At 35.8% G+C, this 22850-nt stretch overlaps 1 protein-coding gene across 4 annotated transcripts in view; it reads left to right on the top strand.

Annotated features, from left to right (window-relative positions):
• EPHA3 (EPH receptor A3) overlaps positions 1-18792 on the top strand; it is a 405712-nt gene extending 386920 nt beyond the window's left edge. For 2 of the 4 annotated variants that reach the window (XM_027979022.2, XM_042230433.1), the window contains exons 16-17: positions 9726-9881; positions 16060-18792. In XM_027979022.2, the coding sequence (XP_027834823.2) occupies positions 9726-9881; positions 16060-16165 (262 nt within the window). In that variant the 3' untranslated portion in view covers positions 16166-18792. The remainder of the gene's footprint in view (positions 1-9725; positions 9882-16059) is intronic. The other 2 variants (XM_060404088.1, XM_060404090.1) reach the window with 1 other exon arrangement.
• The last annotated feature ends 4058 nt before the right edge of the window (positions 18793-22850 follow it).

A 22850-nucleotide genomic window follows, 5' to 3' on the forward strand; every position in this document is an offset into this window, starting at 1 on the left:
AACACGGGAGACCTAGGTGCTATTCCTGGGTCGGGAAGATCCCCTGGAGAAGAAAATGGCAACCCACTCCAGCACTCTTGCCTGGAAAATCCCATGGATGGAGGAGCCTGATAGGCTACAGTCCATGGCGTCACAGTCAGACACAACTGAGCGACTTCACTTTCACTTTCACTTTCATGGGTGTGTACCTGCTCCTTTTCTTTAGTCATTTCTGACTCTGCGACCCCATGGACTATAGCCTGCGAGGCTTCTCTATCTGTGGGATTCTCCAGGCAAGAATACTGGAGTGGGTTGCCAAGCCCTCTGCCAGGGGATCTTCCCAATCCAGGGATCAAACTTGCATCTCCTGAGGCTCCTACATTGCAGGCGGATTCTTTACCACTGAGCCACTGGGGAAGCTTATAGGTGTCCATTTATACACAGATATTTTTCAGTAGCAAACACTACACTGCTCCAGCGTTTGTGGTTGGTTGAATCTGGGGGTGCCAAGGAATCTCAGACAGGAGAAACAGCAATTAGGGAGGACAGACTAAATGAATTTCAGTGTTGTTCAAGGTCAAATGTAATATCCCTCAGATTAAGTAAATATTGGAGCAAAAAGACAAAGTGTTTAGGAATCATGCACAAAGAATGAATTTACTTTGAGCTTTGAGATTCTCTGGAAGTTGCAGAGAAATAATTTTTGGAACTGAGCGACTAGTGGATGACGGGTGAAATGTCTACCAGTATGAGATCATACCAGGCTGGAAGAACACTGTACAGAAAATCAAGACACAAAAATTTACAATACTTCAATTTACACTGCATAATCTATTTCTGGTATAAAATAGGATTAAATAAGGAATTATGAGGAAGGAGCCACTAGATGATTTCACCAGATAGTGGAAGATTGCATGTTATCTCTAGAAATCTGGAATTTTGTTCATGAGGAAACGAGGAACCGTTGAAGACAGTTAAATGACATCCCACACTTTGCCTGTGGAGCAGTTCTCTGCAAATATACCTAGAAGAGCTGGCGAGGAAGAGTGCATGATAAGGAGTAAGGAGATGATCTCAATAGTCTTGGGAAGGGCTTAGGCTAAAGAAGGGAAAATGTATAAAAAAAGATGTGAATTCAAACAGTTTTAAAGAAGTATTATAAGACATGGTGAGTAGTGAGCCATGCAGAGTGACATGAAGTAGCAGAGAATGCTTCCAGGTGAACAAGGAGGACTCTGAGGACAGTGCTGTCACTAAATGGGGTGCCAAGTGCAGAATGATGAACAGCTCTGTGAGGAAGATGAGCATTTTGGACACAATGAGACTGAGACTCATAAGACCATGGAAAGTTACATCTCAAGCTGGGGGAGAGAATAAACCTAAGCATCCAATTTCAAGCCTTCTGTCTGCAAAGACAATTTTTTCAAAAAAAACACCATTAGAAACACATTTAGAAGGTACAAGTCTCGATCTAGTCATGCTGATTTTTACCACAAGTATATCCATCTTTATTCTTCTACATAGTAATATAATTTCTACTTAAAGCTCTCATATCCCAAAGATTATAGGGAGACTGTGATCTGTGAATAGTGGAGGGTGTTTGTCTGCACGGGCTGACAGTGAGACACCCCTCTCCCAATCTCCCAGACTGGGAGCTTCTCCTTGCTGCTCTGGTGCTGCTTTGTGGTCAGTGGTATTTCTGAAGCCTCTAAATCCCGCCATCACTTAGTGTAGACCTCAAAAATCTATAAGAACCAAGAAACTGATTGAAATGAATGAATGCTTCCACAGTGCGTAACAGGGTATCACAATAGGTTATGGAGATTTCAGACTCCTTATAAGAGGACTACAGCGCCAATCAAGCCAGTAGGTGGCAATCCTAGAAGGAAAAGTGTTTCCTAGAATGGTCCTAGAATGGAAAAGTGTTTCCATTAGCTATTATCTCAGAACACTAACCCACTGCATAGACTTCTATCCGGAAAGAAAGAAAATGGCCTCTGTCTAGAGCTTTGGAGAACAGCACCAATATCAGAGCAGAAGCATATGAAGTGGTAGGTAGAAATAGGAACAAGACAGAGTTAAGAATGAAACTTAAACCATTAGAAAAACTACAGATCAAGGAATTTTCCAAAAGTGGATAGAATGAATTATTTAATCAAAAGCTGCAAAAGAATGAGGCAAAGAAAGACAACAAAGGAAAACAGCCACTCTAAACAATGAGAAGGACATTGAGTTTTTTTTAAGATAGTTGATTTGATTTTTTTAGAATGATAGAGAAAGTACATTTTAAGAGATTTAGTTATAACTGGGATGATGAAAAAGAAAATACAATGCAAAAATAATGCTTTTGATAAATATAGAAAAATATAGTCATAATGCACATGTATAAAAGGGTAAAAAGAGAGCTCTTCCTTTTTTAAGAAATGGAAAAATCTTTCTTAAAGAAGTTCTTGATAGAAATTGCTGCTATAAAATTAAATAGAAAGTGGTCTTAGAAAGATAAATTTTCTCTTACTTTATAATACGTTTTTGTTATTTGTTGTTCAGTTGCTAAGGCATATCTGATTCTTTGCAACCCCATGAACTACAGCATGCCAGGCTTCCCTGTCCTTCACTATCTCCTGGAGTTTTCTCCTGCTCATGTCCATTGAGTCGGTGGTGCTATATAACCATCTCATCCTCTGTCACCCGCTTCTCCTCTGCCCTCAGTCTTTGCCAGCATCAGGGTCTCTTCCAGTGAGTCAGCTCTTTGGTTTTGTTATACAGATTAAAAAGTAAGCAAAATTCACTTTTTAAAGAAACTATAGTGAAGATTAGTTTTATATTTTGTATATATATGTAATACATATTACATCATATTATGTATCATATAATAAACAACTAATTTTACATGTATAAAATGTATGAAATATGGCACCTAGATTTAAATAAATTCATTGTATTAATTTTATAAATGTCGATAAATTTAAAAATTTTAAAGACTAAAATAAAGAAACATGACAGACAAATTCATTCATTTCTATTCAGACAGAAGATACCTTTATTTTGGGATATTTATGTCTATAAAATGAAATAGAGAAATGACTTTTTCTTTAAATTCACAAAATTTTCAAATGCCATGTCATTGGATTCATCAATACTATCATAAATCTTAGAATATAAATTTTGGGCATACAGAATGATATAATACATTCAATATTTTTAGAATGAGCTTCTAAATGAAGGTAACTTGATTTATAGTCTAAAGACTTAAACGATGTATTTTAAATACTTAGAATAATATTCTTAAGAGTCAATTATACTTAGTTAATTTAATTGAAATGATTTAAAATATATTGTTTCATTGTGCTAATTCTTATTGCTAACTTTGTAGGGGTTTATCTTCATTAAGTTGCAGAATAAATAAGAACAAAAATAAGCAGTACTTGTAATTTTTCCCCGTTAATGGCACTAAATTAACATTAACAAATGCTACTGATCTCTAAGAGAACAAATATATTTCTTTTAGAGAATGTCTACTTCTTTTTTAACAAATATTATATACTTTAGTAGAAGTCTAAGGACCAAAAAACAATCTATTTCTCAAAATGACTTTGACCTCTAATTCTGAAACTGACAGGGTGACTTTCCTTACTGAACAAATATGATAAAGAACATTTCAGAAGAAAACAAATATTCCAAATACTCAGGTGATCTCTCTTTTTTTTTTAATCTTAAAAATCAAAGCAAGTAATTTTACCATTGGGAGAAATTAAACCAGATGTCATAGCTATAACTGCTAAGATTTTGTCCTTAAGGTCTAGAGACAATTAAAATAAACACAATGACTTTACTCCTCTTTAATGTGTCATTTATATACTAGTCTCCTGTTGGGAACTATATGTACTCAAAATTATTTTTAGTTACTGATGACAAGTTAAATTTATTTAATCCTATTTGGAATTTCTTATATTAAGGATAAAAAGATGAAAATGATCATAAATTCACGTTTAGAAATTTGGCAAATACACAATTTTTCCCTTGAAATACAATAAGACTCAAATATTAACAATAGATTATAAAAGGAATTGAAAAGTATATTACCATTCTCAGGCAATAATATCAATAAATATAGATATAATTAACATTTTGCTGCTGAGAAACTACTCACAACAACAGACAAAAAGCACATAATTATAGTGGAATAGAATACATCTTCAACATTACTAATATTTACTTTTAGACTCAGTAGGCATCTACTTATTCACTCAAGAAATATATATATAAATCATTATTTTTAATACATAAAAAATAAAGCCCTTTGTAAACCCAAAGGAGTCTCTCTATATTATAAAAGAATAACTTAACATTCAATTTTAGAGTTAGAATTCTAGTGCAATACCAAAATAAAATCATTATAAGAAGATATTCCTGGGACTAGCAGTTACTTATTGACATTTGTCCCAAGTATCTGGTGCTAATTGTTATGAGCATTTACAGATAAAGTAAGAGTTGGTGGAAGAAAATATATGTGTACCTCTTTAAAGCAACAGTATGAAAATCCACAAAAGAATAATTCACAAACCAAAATCCAAGGAGGGAGAAAGAAAGGGAGGAAAGTTATTTTTTGCTTCCCCTGAGCAAACATGTAATTTCCATGATTTCTTTTTAATGACTGCAGTCTGCGGCCAGTAGGTACTGATTTATGAAAAGCTGTAAAAGATCAGGTGGAACTCTGCAGGACATCGTTTACAGCTGCACGGATTGAAACCTATCTAATTTGTCTAGTAAAAGTGTGAGCTCACAGTGCACATCACCCAGCCTATAAATTTCCCCTTCAGACCCAATGTCTGGGGCTAGGTCTAAAAAAACTCCAATGCTTGCAGCTGCTCAAAAAGCCTACATTCCCCTGGTGCGCATGAAGAGACATCACAGGCTCTTCACAGTGAGAGACAAATTCCTATCCATTGATAAACTCTCCAGATGTCCTCTCGGAGGAGGAAAAGAACCAATTTTTATTTGAATTCCCCAGAGAAATCCTGGAAGTGGAAAAATGATACTTTGCAGGGCTGGTTATTCTGAGGTCACTGGCATTAAAATTAGGTCATTCTTTGTCTTCCTTATACTTTGATCCAAGTAATAAACAGAAAGACTCAGTTGGGGTCACTCTAATCCCTAATCCACCCGTCCTGTTTTATTTCAATTTGTTTGTACTAATTTTTTCCAAATTCTTGTTGAGTCTGACTATATTGTTGAGTTTAAAAATACAAACCATTTTGAATTGTGAAAGAAAAACTCTGCATTTTGCTATTAGGCACACTTCGTAAATATTCTGAATAAATGTCCTGAGGTTTGATTCTTCATACCCACAAGCTCATAAATAAAAAAAGGATTGCTATTCATGGGACCCAGAGTCGACAAAAGTCAACATTAGATTAGTCTGTGCTTCAGCTACTGTAGAAATCCAAGCTGTAGGGTGTGAGTGTATGTGAGTGTGTGTGCAGGCCTGTAGATCGTCCACTATTTTATTGTCTCCTTTCTAGGTCTCACTTCATTTTGCTTAGAAACTTTCCTCACACCTGATTTAATGCTGTACCTATCAATTTTGTTTGCTGATTCCAAGTCTTATCCAATGGGTGCAATATTATATCCAATGTTGGTCAGTGACCAAGGATATTTCATTCATGATGGTCATGCAAAACCACCCAAGAATATTATGCATGTTTTGGAACCTGGATGTGTATCTATTTCTGTAATTTCTCAAATTCTTAAGAAAATAAAACACAGACAAGAAATTTCAATGATTTAAAAAGTGAACTTTTTTCAGATTAGTAATTTAAAGAATCATAGAAAATTATTTATGTATATTTTCCAGAAGAGAATAACTTACAAAATGCTATATTTATATTTTGTGATGTTCTAGATATTCCTAAAGGAAAGATAATGCTTTGTAAAATAATGCTTAATTTCTCATTCTTTCTTTTAGATGATCTGTGAGGGTTAGTTAAAACTAAACTGTAACACAGCAAAACAAATTACAAACTTCATAACTTTAATTTGGTTTCCCTGATAGCTCAGTTGGTAAAGAATCCACCTGCAATGCAGGAGACCCCTATTCAATTCCTAGGTTGGGAAGATCTGCTGGAGAAGGGATAGGCTATACACTCCAGTAGTCTTGGGCTTCCCTGGTGGCTTAGATGGTAAAGAATCCACCTAAAATGAGGGATACCTGGGTTTGATACCTGGGTTGGGAAGATCCCCTGAATAAGAGAATGGCTACCCACTCCAGTACTCTGGCCTGGAAAATTCCATGGACTGCATTGTCCATGGGGTCTCAAAGAGTCAGACACAACCCAGTGACTTTTACTTTAATTTTTTATTTATAATTAAAACATTTGGGGTAAAGAGGATCGAAGTGGTTGACTTTAGTCTAATGGAAAGATGGTTGAAAAATCCCCCACATTCGGCTGTCTCCATTTCATAAATCATGACAAGGAGGGAAGTTACTACTCATATGTATTTTCCACAGAGCCTGCAGATACAGGTAGAACCAAACAGTCATGCTGTCGATGTTTTCTTAAACTCAGCATTAAAATTGTATTAAATATCATTTTTATCAAATAAACTTATTTTTAATTAAAACTGTATCTTGGCAGATAAATTTAATATCTCCCCATCAAAATCCAAATGAATTTACATGTCTCTCGTGTGTTTCCAACAGCAGCATGCAGATCTAGGACATGTTTGTTTAGATATCAGAATCTTGACCTCATGCTTACACATGTCTCATACATTAGGGAGTGAGCTGGAGAAATATCATCACTAATAACAGAAATCTCCCAATTAAAAAATTCCTTTTAAATGTGGGCAGAGCTCTGATTTGTCACTTAATTTTAGTTTCAGCTTCCACAAGAATTGTAGGGACATAGCATCAGTGTCTAACTAACATAAAGATTAAAGTCCTTCATATCTGTGTATTATGCTTAGTTTATGCCAGTATAGTCTCTGGCATATTGTTAGTGTTCATAATTGTTCAACATAATCATTATGGCTATTATTATTGTTCATCTCAAAGCAAAGGTCTTCATAACTACTATTTGCTCAAGCACCCATACTAAGAGAAAAGAATAAAGATAAAGACAATCAAGTGTCTACCTCATGACCAGTCCCAGTTCTATGAGTCACAGGACAATTAAGGAGATCACTGAAAGCTGAAAAAACAACCCAAAGGCAGTTTACCAATAGGATGCTTCTCTTGGCTCCTCAGAGATGAAAACATGGTTTCCTCCATTTCTTTTTTATCCCTGTTGTTCCTTTGAGTCACCAGATCTTGCAGTTTGTCATAGACCTATAATCAGACCTGTAATTATATAAGTCAATCCTAATGGTATGGACCCAACAGAAGCAGAAGATATTAAGAAGAGGTGGCAAGAATACACAGAAGAACGTTTCCAAAAAGATCTTCATGACCCAGATAACCACGATGTTGTGATCACTCACCTAGAGCCAGACATCTTGGAATGTGAAGTCAAGTGGGCCTTAGGAAGCATCACTATGAACAAAGCTAGTGGAGGTGATGGAATTCCAGCTGAGCTACTTCAAATTCTCAAAGATGATGCTGTAAAAGTGATGCACTCCATATACCAGCAAATTTGGAAAACTCAGCAGTGGCCGCAGGACTGGAAAAGGTCAGGTTTCATTCCAATCCTGAAAAAAGGCGATGCCAAAGAATGCTCAAACTACCACACAATTGTACTTACCTCACACGCTAGTAAAGTCATGCTCAAAATTCTCCACGCCAGGCTTCAACAGTATGTGAACTAAATTTCTAGATGTTCAAGCTGGTTTTAGAAAAGGCAGAGGAACCAGAGATCAAATTGCCAACATTTGCTGGATCATCAAAAAAGCAAGAGAGTTCCAGAAAAACATCTACTTCTGCCTTATTGACTATGCCAAAGCCTTTAACTGTGTTGATCACAACAAACTGGAAAACTCTTCAAGAGATGGGAATACCAGACCACCTGACTTGCCTCTTGAGAAACCTATATACAGGTCAAGAAGCAACAGTTAGAACTGGACATGGAACCAAATCGGGAAAACATGGTTCCAAATCGGGAAAGGAGTACATCAAGGTAGTATATTGTGACCTTGCTTATTTAACTTATATGCAGAATACATCACATGAAATGCCAGGCTGGATAAAGCACAAGCTTGAATCAAGATTGCTGGGAGAAATATTGAGGTTATTGATAACCTCAGATATGCAGATGACACCACCCTTATGGCAGAAAGTGAAGAAGAACTAAAGAGTCTCTTGATGAAAGTGAAAGAGGACAGTGAAGAAGCTGACTTAAAACTGAACATCCAGAAAACTAAGATCATGGTATCCAGTCCCATGACTTCATGTCAGATGGGAAGAAAATAGAAACAGTGACAGATTTTATTTTCTTGGGCTCCAAAATCATTGCAGATGGTGACTGCAGCCATGAAATTAAAAGACGCTTGCTCCTTGGAAGAAAAGCTATGACCAACTAGACAGCATATTAAAAAGCAGAGATGTTACTTTACCAAGAAAGTTCCATCTAGTCAAATCCATGGTTTTTCCATAGTCATGTATGGTGGTGAAAGTTGAACTATAAAGAAAGCTGAGCACCAAAGAACTAATGCTTTTGAACTATGGTGTTGGAGAAGACTCTTAAGAGTCCCTTGGACTGCAAGGAGATCCAGCCAGTCAATCTTAAAGGAAATCAGTCCTGAATATTCATTGGAAGGACTGATGCTGAAGCTGAAACTCTAAAACTTTGGCCACCTGATGCGAAGAACTAATTGGAAAAGACCCTGGTGCTGGGAAAGATTGAAGGCGGAAGGAGACGGTGATGACAGAGGATGGGATGTTTGGATGGCAGACTGACTCGATAACATGAGTTTGAATAAGCTCCGATAGTTGGTGATGGACAGGGAGGCCTGGCATGCTGCAAATCCATGGGGTCACAAAGAGTCGGACATGGCTGAGTAATTGAACTGAAAAAATTCTGTTAATGCTGACTATACTGTGCAATAAAAATCATAGTCACAATGTCTATCTATCTATCATCTATCTTTATATGTGTGCATATACATATATATGTATATATATATTTATATTGTAAAATATATTTGTTGTTGTCCTAGTTGTTAGACTTTCACCTATTGTTACTCATCTACTGTTTTCTATTTCTTTTTAATTTTTTATTTTTAATGATATTTTGACATTAAATTTGTGAGAACTTTACATCCTGCTGTAATTATAGTCTACATTGTTCAAATTTTCCCTTAGACAGCAAGCTGTACAATGTCTGCAGATGAACATTCAGTAGGCAGGATTTAATATTGGAAACAAATCCATCCACCAAAGCAGACAACAGAGTGTTCAGAATGTCATGTCAGCTATAACTGCAACCGAAATTACCACCATCTTTGCTAATGGTTAAACAAATTAAATTATAGAAGTATGTATGGATACATTTATGCTCTTCACTGGCAAAGTTTCAGTAATTTAAAAAGCAGTCATGAGTAGAGAAGGGAGCACTGAGACAAGATGATTACACAGTGTTCTTGCAAGCTGCCAGCTTGAGCAGATGAAGGCTTCATGGCAGATAAACTTTACAAATAAACAGGAGCGCCACATGAAGTCTGGAAGTTCCTGCTGATGCTGGTGTTGAATTTTGACACACAGCAACTCTGCTGACTCCTGATCTTTCTCCCTTTGGTATTTTATTTTCTTGCAGGCCCTCAAACCTTCTCCTGGACCAAAGTAACATCGACATTACTACCTTCCGCACAACAGGTGACTGGCTTAACGGTGTCCGAACAGCACAGTGCAAGGAAATCTTCACAGGCGTAGAGTACAGTTCTTGTGACACCATAGCCAAGATTTCTGCAGAGTAAGAATAAGTTTTTGACTGAATAATTCTGAACTTTCTAGTGGACATATATGTCTTGAATTAATATATTTAAAGAGTAAATGAATCTCTAAGGTACTTAACTTTCTCCTGAACCCACTGAGCTGGATCCTGGGTCTCTTTCTCAAGGATGCCTTCTAGATCAATGTGTTGATGTGTCTTCCTCCCTCACACTTGGTCCCCACAAAAGCTATCTTCAATGAACTGTGACCTTCAGATAAACCACCAGATATACACCCATACCCCACCCCAACAGACCCAAGCCTCTCATTTAGAACGTATGCAGATATAGCATGATGACTTGTATATCCCTGCCTTTGTGATTTTCTGTTATTTTTAACAAAGCCTAACCTTTGTGGAAATGGAAATTTGAGAACTAGGTGCATGATCTGATATACAAGGAAACATGTCAAAGTCTAAAAGTAGTTCTCAAAGATACTAAAAAACAACTTATATTATACTATTACCTATTCTTAAGTGATCTCATGCTAGAAAATAAAGTTATAAGCAAGTTTAAGACATAATTTTCCTTAAAAAGGCTTATGATCAGTTTGGAAAGAGGAAAATGCACAATTGATAAATATTAATTAGTTTTCTTTTATAATTTCATGTCTTAAAAGCCAGTAGGAAATGACAACCCATTCTGGTATTCTTGCCTGGAAAATTCCAAGGGCAGAGGAGCCTGGTGGGCTATAGTCCATGGGGCCCCCAAGAGTCAGACAGGACTGAGCACACACACAAACATGTATCTTAGGGATCCAGTGGTACAATAGCAATCCTTTGGTAATAGGACTTCTTTGCTATGAGAAACGCATGGCCTTAAGGAGAAGGGGTTTATAAGGAATTAAATTAACCCAGTGAATAATCCATAAAAGTCATCCTCATTCACCAAGTTTACTAACTGGAAATAGAAAGTGAAAACTGGAAACTATATTCTTCATCACTCTGTGAATGAGACAGTTGACTTCACTTTCTAATGAGGCTGCATCTTTTTTTTCTTGTTCTATACAGTGACTTTTTCTGTATCTCCATGCACATAGCTGAAAATGACTCTCTCAGTCCTAGATCGCACAACCTTGGTATGTCATTTAGCTGACCAGGGTCCAACTCTCTTTATTCTAAGTCCCCAGGAGAGATATTCTAAAGGCCTCAGTCCTGCTTATAGACTGGCTTCTCCAAAGACATGTTTGCCATGAGCAAACATTTCATTTCAAAGGAGGTAGAGTGAGACAGCGTGAATGTAGCTCTAGGCATTCTTTCCTGAGGGTAATATAAAAGACTGGTCCAAAGAAAGAGCTTTTGTGTGGAACAGATACATCAAAATTGTCCACAATTTTGTAGCTTGTAAAGTCTCTTTGGAAACTGTATCCATCTTTGAGTCAAACTCTTCTACCTATTGATCTTTATTACATTAAATAGACCCTTTAGTGCTCTCAACTTTCTGTAAGTCATATCCAATATTTGAATATTCAAATGTTGTCGAGCATCTAAGGACTTTGTCATCTTGTCAATCATTTAAATAAAGTCACTTGGAAAGCTATAGATTAGATGCAAAAGGGAGTGTGTAGTGTAATTAATAGAGATACAAGCACCTAACAAATAGGTAAAGGAGTTTACTATTAATAGTATAGCATCCTTATCAGAAACACAGGCATCACAAAAGAATCTACAGAAAGGGTATATTATACTGAAGAGGTGAATTTATTCTTAGAATATAAACTCACACTTGTCTACTTAATACGTGCTAGCATTCCTGTTTGAAATAGGATACAGTATTTATCGAATAGACTTCTGACCCAATTGACAATGTGCTTTGGGTTTCTGTGATGGTTATTTTGATCAGACACAGCCCCAGGATATGTTAATATATTTAAATATTTTTAGAAATTCTTACTCTAGTAATGTAAATAGTTTGGGTTATGATATACAAGACACCTGCTTTAGAGCACAGAAGCATAGCAAAGAACAAACACAAAGCTAAAAATTTCTGCACCATTGCCAGATTTTCAAAGGCAAAGCTATACAAATGTTTATTCTCAATAAAGTATCAACATCCAGAGCTTTTAGATAATGAAACAGTATATTGAAGTGGATGAGGCAGAACCTTGTTAATATGATTAACAGCGAGCTCACAATTTAAATATAGTCAGATATTCTAATCTACAAATGTAGACAGAATGCTATTTGTTTAAAAAGGTGAAGTGGCAGACTTTGTTATACTTTCACCTTAGGAATATGTTTGTTTCTGGTACAGCATTGGATAGTAAGCTCTTTTGGGGCTGGCTGGAATATTTCCACTTAGTGGTTATGATTATTTAAACAAGTTGTGAGTCTATATGCAAGATGAAAGCTGATTTTTCCTAGGATACTTGGCTTTTTCAGATTTTCCCCTTCACACTGAGCCAGTTGGTTTCAGATCTCTGTATTTCAAAGTGCCTTCTTCTGTCCTTTCTTCTCAATTTAGGGTCAACATAGAATTAACATCTGTTGACCTAAAACTCCTTAAAAAGTATTGTTGACTTCTTGGTTCTCTGCATTCTCTATCTCATATGCCACCTTCCTTGTTTATATAACAAATATAAGAATTTTAAAATATTTAATACATTAATCATTTAAGGAAATATAGTGAGGCAACATTTTCATCTTCAATGCTATAAAAATATTTAACTCTATATTTCATCCTTTCTTTTACAGTCTTAGGTGTATTGCTTGAATTTGATTCCTTCCAATCCTTATTTTCTTGGTGTTGTCCAGACTCAATTCAGAAATGATTCCCTTGACCAAATAACTCTAAAATTTCTTTTAGAATAAGACTTTCAGATTATTACCTAAGAAAGGATATTAAATTTGTTTTCTTTTTCTATCCAAACTATCAATCACAGGACAAGTGTTTCATACTCAAATAAATATTGAAGTGAAAAAATTTAGCTTATTCCAATTAGTTTAGAGATTTCATTTACATGCCAGCTACTCATCACTTAATTTTCAAATAAAATTTTTTAAATGTGTGGTCTTATTCAGTCAACATATTTTTTAAAAAATATTATTTGATAGCCTAGGATGGATTTAGGAAGGTTAATGTGAGAAGGGAAGAGAGAATAAGAAAGGGCAAGAGTGATTATAGAAACTGGAAAGAGAATTAAGTGTGGGGAATGGGTATGAAGCAGATTAATTGCTGCATGTCATTACCCTGCACCCTTGGATGCCATTTTCAAAGTGTCATCACCTACCCTTTTACCTTTGAAGTATCAGATAGCTTATTAACCTCTGGTCTCAATCTTGAGCTGCTCTTTAGTCTTGAACTTTTCCATTGCTCTTCTCAATAGGGTAGTCCTAATGAGATAAGGATACAGGGAGTGTTACTGAGACTACAGCAGCTGGATGTTTAGAGAGATTTCAGTCATGGCAGCATGGTAGGTAGAAAACATTTTGGTGGGGGGAGGAGAGTAGAGGGTACATAAAAGCTCAAGCTAAGGCGTAACCTACAGGGATGTTTACTGTAATTCTCTTTTCCAGTATAATCCTTTGCATTAAATAGAAACAAGACTACATATCAACTTGCTTACACTGGGTTCCCAGATGCTGAATCTGAAACAGTTTTATGCAGATTTCTTCATGTACCCTTGGGACATATTCATAAAGAAGCGATGAGGAAGCATTAGACTGAAGAAGAAGACTCAGTCCAACTACTTGTTGAAACAAGAGTCCTAAAGCTGGGCTGGTCCTTCAGACTTGTCCCAAATTGGTCTGTGAACTTGCAATATCTGATTTTTCCCAGTGGCCAGAGCATCACTGGTTCAGTTCTAGAGGAAAAGTCAGGGTTAAGCATCATAGCTTGTATTACTCCCTCATTATGCTGAAATTTCTCAATGACCTCAGGAAATTTAGTATAGTACCTTGGAGCATTTTTTCTATCTTCCCATGATTGCATTTTGTTTCTAAGCTTATAAAGAAGGTAGAAAAGAGGAGATATAGAAAAAAATTAGCAAGGTATAATATGTATGTGTGTATATATATATAGAGAGAGAGAGAGAGAGAGAGAATTGAAAGAAAGATCAGAGAAGAAATATAAAAACGATGAGAATCTATTGATTTATAACATATATTTGTGTCTGTCCGGTTTTCTGGTTCTTAAATTCATAACCTGACTTTGTAATATTTCGAAGATAAGTATAGAAATGTTTGTTGTTCATTTTAAAGATAGATCCCTAGTATCTTTATAAAAGAATCAAAATCCTGTGGAGCATGCATTCTCAAAAGCAGGGTTCAACATAGATAACCTAGGTGTGGGAAGGGACAGGGAAGCCCGGCGTGCTTCAGTCCAAGGGGTCCAAAAGAATTGGACATGACTTAGCAACCTAACAACAACAACTCTTAAATGAAGATTTCATTATCCACAGTTACACAAGGGCAGCAAGCTAGATGTCAGCATAGCTCCCCATTAGCCTTCCTGGTGAAGCAAGGCGGCTAAAGACTGTGACCAGAGAGGACCTCAAGCAAAATACAGCCTATCCATAGAGAATTTATTAGCCCCTTGAATGGCAGCAGGGTTCAGGGGTAACCTGTAGGGCATTGTGATTTCACTTCCAGCTTAGATAACAGGAATGCAACTGAGCTTTGATTAATTTTATGCAGCAGATGCTTAAATAATATGTAAATTGCTTCTTAAGTGGTTGCCTATTTTCTTCTTGCATACCTTTATTGCTTGGGAACTCACTTTTTAACAAATCCTTTGGTTCAATTCTATGTAGTTAAATTCCCAATTTTTCATTCTTTCTTTAATGCTCAATATAAAGGAGCCCAACCTTTGTGTGCATTTGCATGTGTGTGCTTTTTCTTCTTGCCATTTTCGATTTGCCTAGCACTCCAAGTTACACTTAATCATCTGTCAGCTTCGCAGATAAATATAGTTTGGACAACTGATTTATTCTTTAGTAAGTACACATTGCGCCCCTGCTAAGTGAGAGTGATTGTTTAGAGTGTGTTTGATAAGCATAGTACAACCCACAAGAATCCTGTTCACATGGAATTCACCTTCTTGTGAGACAAGATAGAGAATAAAAAAATAAATAAACCAAAAAAAAAATGGGCAATATGCTGGATGGTGATAAATACTTCGGAAGAAAATGAAACAAGAAAAGAAGTAGAAGTCCAGATATGAGTGCAGAGAGGTTTTACAATATGAAGTAAGAGCATCAGGGAAATCTCATAAGAGGGATATTTGATCAAGACCTGAAAGAGATGATTATATGAACTAATTACTTAAATCAAGAATGTTTAATTAATTATTTGCACATGTTTAGCTAAGTCTTCCCCCTCCGCTCAAATGAAGTTTCATGTATTCTTATAATATTTATTTCAATTCCTGGTTTCCAAGTATTAACTATTTTAAATCTAATGATTTTGATAGAGAAATATCCTTGCCATTTTTTGTAATTTGAAAGAACTTTATACTTTAAGGAAATTATTCCAGTGATCTCTGGCTGAACAACAAACTTCCCCAAACTAAAAGGCTAAAACAACAAGGATTTTATTGTACGCACAATGTCATGAGTCATGAATTTGAGTAGAGCTCAAGTAGGTGATTCTTCGCCTCTGGTGCTAGAGTTGAATGAAGTCTTCAGCTAACACAAATCTGATCTAGTCTGGAGGGTTTGAGATGGTTTCATTCTTCTTTGCCCTGGTTCAGATGCTATATATACCTAGGACTGTAGACCAAGTGCTTACTGATGACCTCTTCAATAGGTAGTTATATTTTTCCACTGGCAGCTCTGGGACCTAGAGAGGGTGCCTCAGGAGAAGTACAATCCGTTAGTTGCTAAAGAACGGAATGCAGAAACTGATACAGTGTCACTTTAAACACAATCTATCAGTCAAGTCACTCCCTAAGCAGGACCTGAAGTTCCAGGTGGACAGGAATTTTGAGGGGAACACTATTCAACCCACTTCCTATATTCAACTTACAACCTGTATTCTTCCACAAGGATAAAGGTGGAATAATCAGGATATATAATACTACACATATGTTACAAAAATCAGAAAATTATACCTAGAGCATTGGGATCTGTAATTGTACAAGCTTTTTTAATTGAAAATATCTTATTTACATACTGTCCAGGAGGCCATGATTCTCACCAGAAATTTTCTTTTTTTTTAACAGCGACATGAAAAAGGTCGGTGTCACTGTGGTTGGGCCACAGAAGAAGGTCATCAGTAGTATTAAAGTTCTAGAAACACAATCCAAGAATAGTCCAGTCCCAGTGTAGAGTGCTATTTCTGGAAGAAAGTGGAAGGTGTGGCATCACTCTGCAGACTGATGACAACACTGGAAATACTGATGGACTTTCCAAGCCCAATAAGACACTCAGATACGAGTAAAATGCCTTAAAATGGAATTTAAAAACTCTTTATTTTCCCCTGTTGTTTAGTGGATGGGTGGGTGGGTGTATTTTGTTTTGTAATTGCTTTTTTATATTAGTTGATGGATTAAATCAGAATTCTTCAGTGCAAAATGACAAAGAACTAGCATAGAGCCATTGTTCATAAACTGACTATCATAAAAGCAAAACAAATGAAATAATGCAATGAGCATGGTGGCTGTGCTTCTCAATAGCCACAAAAAACAGACTTGTGATATTTTTATACACAGAAGAGATCTGTAACAGGTATTTTGTTTCTTTGAAAGCTAGCAAAATAGAGGAATTCATACCTCAAACTGTCTGGCCATATTTACTACCTTTTCATTGTCTTATTCTCTTTTATCTGTTAAAAAGCATATAGAAATGAAGTTTGTAGTTGTTTTAAGTACTACACATTTTTGATTGTTAGCCTCCTTAAGTATTATCATGTAAAAATGTGTTTTAATTTTGAAGAAAAGTACATATTTATTTTCTTTTTGATTGTCTTTTATTGTTTTCTATTTATGCCTTGATGATTTAATTTGGATTTGTGACAGCCAAATGCCAAATGCTCTCTCAAATTGTCAGCAGCAGAAAACGTGATAAACTAGACACGGAAAATGATGCGTTTCTTTCCAGATTGTTTAAATCATACATGCATATGTATCTCTATCTATATATAAAAAGAAACAAAACCCTTTCCTTGCTCATACACTAACCAAATCTCTCACAGTCTGAATGAGTCCACCCGTTTTTGTCTCCCCATTTATTATAAACTGTGTGCTCCTAATTTAGCGTGATACACTGACTTGTGTATAATGGATTTTCAGTGGCATACCTGCCTTGCTCTGGTGCTTAGGAGACCATAAACTCCCTCCATTGGTAAAAGAGCTATGTTAGAGCTCCTGAATAGAGAATGCTACACTGGAAAGGATTGGGATACTATTTAGGTTGCTGTATTAATCGGCAATGTAGCCTGTAAGCTGATGCATGAATCAAAAAGATCACTGGCTGACTGGTTTTGAAATGCCTCTTTATACATTTGCTTAAATTTGTTGAGCTGATTATAGGGAATAAGGATTACTAAACTACTCATCTGTATCACTGAGCTTTTGCTAAATTAATTAAACATTGTCATCATCAATAGCAAGTATTATTATCTTTGAGTCTCCAGTGAAATGCACCTATTATAGTTTTGGTATATTTCTTAGAAACATTGAGCTTCTTGACACTTATTGAACATATAATCTTCAAAATAGCTGGTTGTCCATCAAGACTCAAAATCTGGAGATATCTCTTCTTGCAAGGAACTTGGACTTGCTGTTTCATAAAGGTCAAATATGAACATACTCCGTAATATTTGAAATATATACTTGGTGGAGATCTAGCCATAATAGATTATGAAGCAACATTTTAGCTCTATCTATAATCTTTCTAATGCTGATATGATCATGTTATTGGAATATGAAATGCATATGTCAGAAGAATAGAATGGATAAAACAATGCTGCAACCTTTATGTTCTTATGCAATATGGAACACTTATACAGCTTACAATCACAGATCAAAATCCACAAGTGCTAATCTGTTGTAAGTTTAGTGTAATAAGGCTTATGTTGTATTCCTTCATATATAAAATTATTTCTCAAATGTCTTCAATATTCTTAATAGTCAAATCATCCTACTAGAATTATGTATTGGGTGTATAAGAGCATGAACCTTTTAAAAAGATATATATGATTATGAAATTAATTACAAATTTCACTTAAGCCTGCTAGAAGCAGCTCAAAACCATTTTTTAAGCAAACATTTTGTTTTGTGGAATGTTAGATTGAGATCTGAATCTGGCTTCAATCTCGTTTTTTTCCAGACTAGCAGTTACTTTCTTAGGTACTATTCTGTGCACACTCCACAAAATCCGTGCATTTCATGAATTAGGAGAAGCTGAGGATTGTTTAATCTATTTCATTTATTTTGGCTGTGGTTTCCATTTGAAAGTAGAAAGTGTATATGCAGTATATTGCTCTTCATTTTTCACTATTTTTCTATCTGATTTCTTATAAATTTACTTTTCACAATCCTTACCCTGTACATATGTAAACATAACAGTGTACGATTCTTAACTGTGGAATAGAGGTACTAGAATGCTTATGGCCATCTCTTTGTACAGAAACTGCATTGGCTTTCAGTAAACACGAAACCACAATTGCTTCATAATATCATGTACCATATTATCTGATTGTATCTTAAGTTTGATTTACATATTTATTTCTGGTAACTTGCCCATGTTAAGCTGTACTAAGTATCAAATAAGCCATGTATAAATGTGATATGATTGGCAATATGTGTGTACTTTAAATTTTCATTTTCAAATCATTACTCATTTAGTCTATGTTGTACAATGTAGATGGCCTCTTACTAATGTAAAATGATTTGTAGTGGAAACATTTATATTTTTATAATAAACATAACGAAAATATTTTTTACAGATTGGAATATGGAAGTGGTCTTTGAACCTTTTTAAATATTATAAAAACGTGCTTATTTAAACAGCAAAATAATGAAATTTATGCAAGTCAAGAAGAATGTGCTTCTGTTTCTTTTTTCTCCATTAGTGAGGAAGAGATGTATGTTATGTTATCCATAGGCATTGCCGAGGCATGACAGTATATCTTTTAAAATACTACTCTAGTTGATATAATTCTGCATTGTAATTCCTGTGAGATAATTGCTTTCCCTCTGTTGTTCCAGTAGAAATCATGGAGCCTTTCTTGACTTAGAAGCGCGGTCTGAATCACTTTGGATGGGAGAATGAATGACTTAGATTCATAACAGCTCCTAGTCCTGAGCCTGCTCTTAGAGATTGTGGATTGATGTTCCTTATGGATTAGAGGTGTCAGAGTAGTTTATGTCCAAAAGAAAGTCAGAATATCACTTATGAAAAAAGAAGAAAGGAATTCTGAATGGGTCAGATAAAACAAAAATTAGAAACAACTAACAAACTGAAACTTCAAATAATATTCTAAGAAACACTTAAAACTTTGAACAAAGTAGATTCCTAATCATTTGGAACTTATTTAAAGAGAATGATTATATATGAAAACCATTGATAACTCACAATATGAGGCAAGATAAGTGATCAAGATTGCCGTAGAGGTAGTCACAAAATAGATCAGATTTGAGTTTTCCTTGAAAAAGAAATAGCATTCAATCTTGTTGAGAGGAATAAGAATACTGTGTAAGCAGGAGATAGAGGAAGGAGGTAAAGAGAATATATTTAATTCAAGATATATATTTTAAGCACTGTTATGAGATGGGTATTTATTTTCCTGTCACCATTTACAAATCACTTCATTAAATTTTGCAACAATCCTGGAATAGATTTTGTTATGTTCAGATGCTCAGTTGTGTCTGACTCTTTGAGACCACATAGACTACAGGACACCAGGCTTCCATGTCCTTCACCATATCCCAAAGCTTGCCAAACTCATGTCCATTGAGTCAGTGATGCCATCCAAAAATCTCATCCTCTTTTGTCCCCTTCTCCTGCTTTCAATCGTTCCCAGCATCAGGGTCTTTTCCAATGAATCCACTCTTTACCTAAAGTATTGGAATTTCAGCTTCAGCATCAGTCCTTTCAATGAATATTCAGGACTGATTTGCTTTAGGATTGACTGGTTTGATCTCGTTGCTGTTCAAGAGACTCAGGAATCTTCTCCAGCAACATAGTTCAAAGGCATCATTTCTTTGATGCTCAGCTTTCTTTACGGTCCAACTCTCACATCTATACATGACTATTGGAAAAACCATAGCTTTGACTATTCAGACCTTTGTAGGCAAATTAACACCTCTGATTTTAAATATGCTTTCTAGGTTTGTCATACCTTTTCTTCCAAGGAGCAAACATCTTTTAATTTCATGGCTGCAGTCACTGTCCACAGTGATTTTGGAGTCCAAGAAAGTAAAGTCTGTCACCATTTCCATTTTTTCCCCATCTATTTGCCATGAAATGATGGGACCGGATGCCATGATCTTCATTTTTTGAATCCTGAGTTTTAAGCCAGCTTTTTCACTCTCCTCTTTCACTTTCATCAAGAGGCTCTTTAATTCCTCTTCGCTTTCTGCCATAAGGGTGGTGTCACCTGCATATCTGAGGTTATTGATAATTCTCCCTGCAATCTTGATTCCAGCTTGTGCTTCATCCAGCTTGGCATTTCACATGATGAATTCTGCATAGAAGTTAAATAAGCAGGGTGACAATATGCCGTCTTGATGTATTTCTTTCCCAGTTTTGAACCAGTCCTTTGTTCCATGTCTGGTTCTAACTGCTGCATCTTGACCTGTATACAGGGTTCTCAGGAGGCAGGTCAGGTGATCTGGTATTCCCATATGTTTAGGAATTTTCCACAGTTTGTTGTGATCTACATAGTCAAAGGTTTTAGCGTCATCAATGAAGCAGAAATAGATGTCTTTCTGGAATTCTCTTGCTTTTTACAATCCAACAGATGTTGGTAATTTGATATCTGGTTCCTCTGCCTTTTCTGAATCCAGCTTGTACATCTTGAAGTTCTTGGTTCAGATACCACTGAAGCCTAGCTTGAAGGATTTTGAGCATTCCTTTGTTAGCATGTGAAATGAATGGAATTGTGTGGTAGTTTGAATAGATTTATCTACTTTTAATAGATGATGGAATCAAGGCTCTGAATGTCCAGATCATCTTTCCAGAGTCATCCCAGTTCATAAACAGATATTTCAAACTGGGATCTTCTTATTCTGTGTTTTTTCCATAATATAATTTTTATTGTAATTCCTAATATACTCTGGGGACAGTAACAGGGTCCATTTGCAAAAATAATTTGGGGAAGGGCTGTAGATTAAGTAAGAATCTATATTCATGTTGTTAAGCAGGAAAGTATACACTTACTCTAGGATGATAGTAATAGAATAAATAAGGAGAAAAGGATGCATACAAAGACACAGAAAGAAAGGAGAATTTACCAATCTAACATGAGAACTGTTCCAGAGGTGAGAATCAAAGAGAACCATAATACGTCTGGAGTGTTTGTGGAAATGTTGGCACTATTGTTAGAAGTAGGGGATTAGGAGAAGTTAAATATGTAAGCTTGCTAAATTTATTATGCTAGTCAAACCTTAATAAATTCACAGTGTTGAAAATGTGAAGCTAAAGTTTAGAAAAATAATTCAAAGGAAAAATGTGTCTCTGATACTATGTCAAAATCTATATATCTTTTTGTGTGATACATATACTTGTATCTTTATCTTGGACCACTTTTTTAGGTTAATGTTAGCTAGTATAATAGTTTAATCTCCAAATGTCATCAGCTTAAAATAATAAAAATATATTTTTTATTTTTAAAAATGTTTATTTTATATTAGAGTATAATTGATTAACAATGCTTTGTTAGTTTGAAGTGTACAGAAGATAGATATGTGTATCTATTCTTTTTCAAATTATTTTCTCATTTAGGTTATTACAGAGTATTGAGAAGAGTTCCATGTGCTATACGGTAGGTCTTTATTGGTTATCTATTTTTCCCAAGTTACCTATTAATTTACTTTTGGTTTCACTGGGTCTTTGTTGCTGCTTGCCGGCTTCCTCTAGTTGCAGTGAGTGGGGGCTACTCTTCATTGTGGTGCACAGGTTTCTCTTTGTGGTGGTCTCTCTTCTTGTGGAGCACAGGTGCTAGGCACGTCAGTTTCAGTAGTTGCAGCATGCAGACTCGGAAGTTGCGGTGTGGTGTATGGGCTCTAGGAAGTGTAGGCTTCAGTAGTGGTGGCACAGGGGCTCATTAGTTGTGGGTCAAGGACAGGCTTCAGTAGTTGTGGCACATGGGCTTTTTTTTTAATTTTTTTTATTTTAATTTTTTTAATTTTAAAATATTTAATTCTTACATGCGTTCCCAAACATGAACCCCCTCCCACCTCCCCTCCCCATAACATCTCTGTGGGTCATCCCCATGCACCAGCCCCAAGCATGCTGTATCCTGCGTCAGACATAGACTGGCGATTCGATTCTTACATGATAGTATACATATTAGAATGCCATTCTCCCAAATCATCCCACCCTCTCCCTCTCCCTCTGAGTCCAAAAGTCCATTATACACATCTGTGTCTTTTTTGCTGTCTTGCATACAGGGTCGTCATTGCCATCTTCCTAAATTCCATATATATGTGTTAGTATACTGTATTGGTGTTTTTCTTTCTGGCTTACTTCACTCTGTATAATCGGCTCCAGTTTCATCCATCTCAACAGAACTGATTCAAATGAATTCTTTTTAATGGCTGAGTAATACTCCATTGTGTATATGTACCACAGCTTTCTTATCCATTCATCTGCTGATGGACATCTAGGTTGTTTCCATGTCCTGGCTATTATAAACAGCGCTGCGATGAACATTGGGGTACATGTGTCTCTTTCAATTCGGGTTTCCTCGGTGTGTATGCCCAGAAGTGGGATTGCTGGGTCATAAGGTAGTTCTATTTGCAATTTTTTAAGGAATCTCCACACTGTTCTCCATAGTGGCTGTACTAGT

The sequence above is a fragment of the Ovis aries genome, chromosome 1 (assembly GCF_016772045.2).
Source record: "Ovis aries strain OAR_USU_Benz2616 breed Rambouillet chromosome 1, ARS-UI_Ramb_v3.0, whole genome shotgun sequence".
Lineage (NCBI taxonomy): Eukaryota > Metazoa > Chordata > Mammalia > Artiodactyla > Bovidae > Ovis > Ovis aries.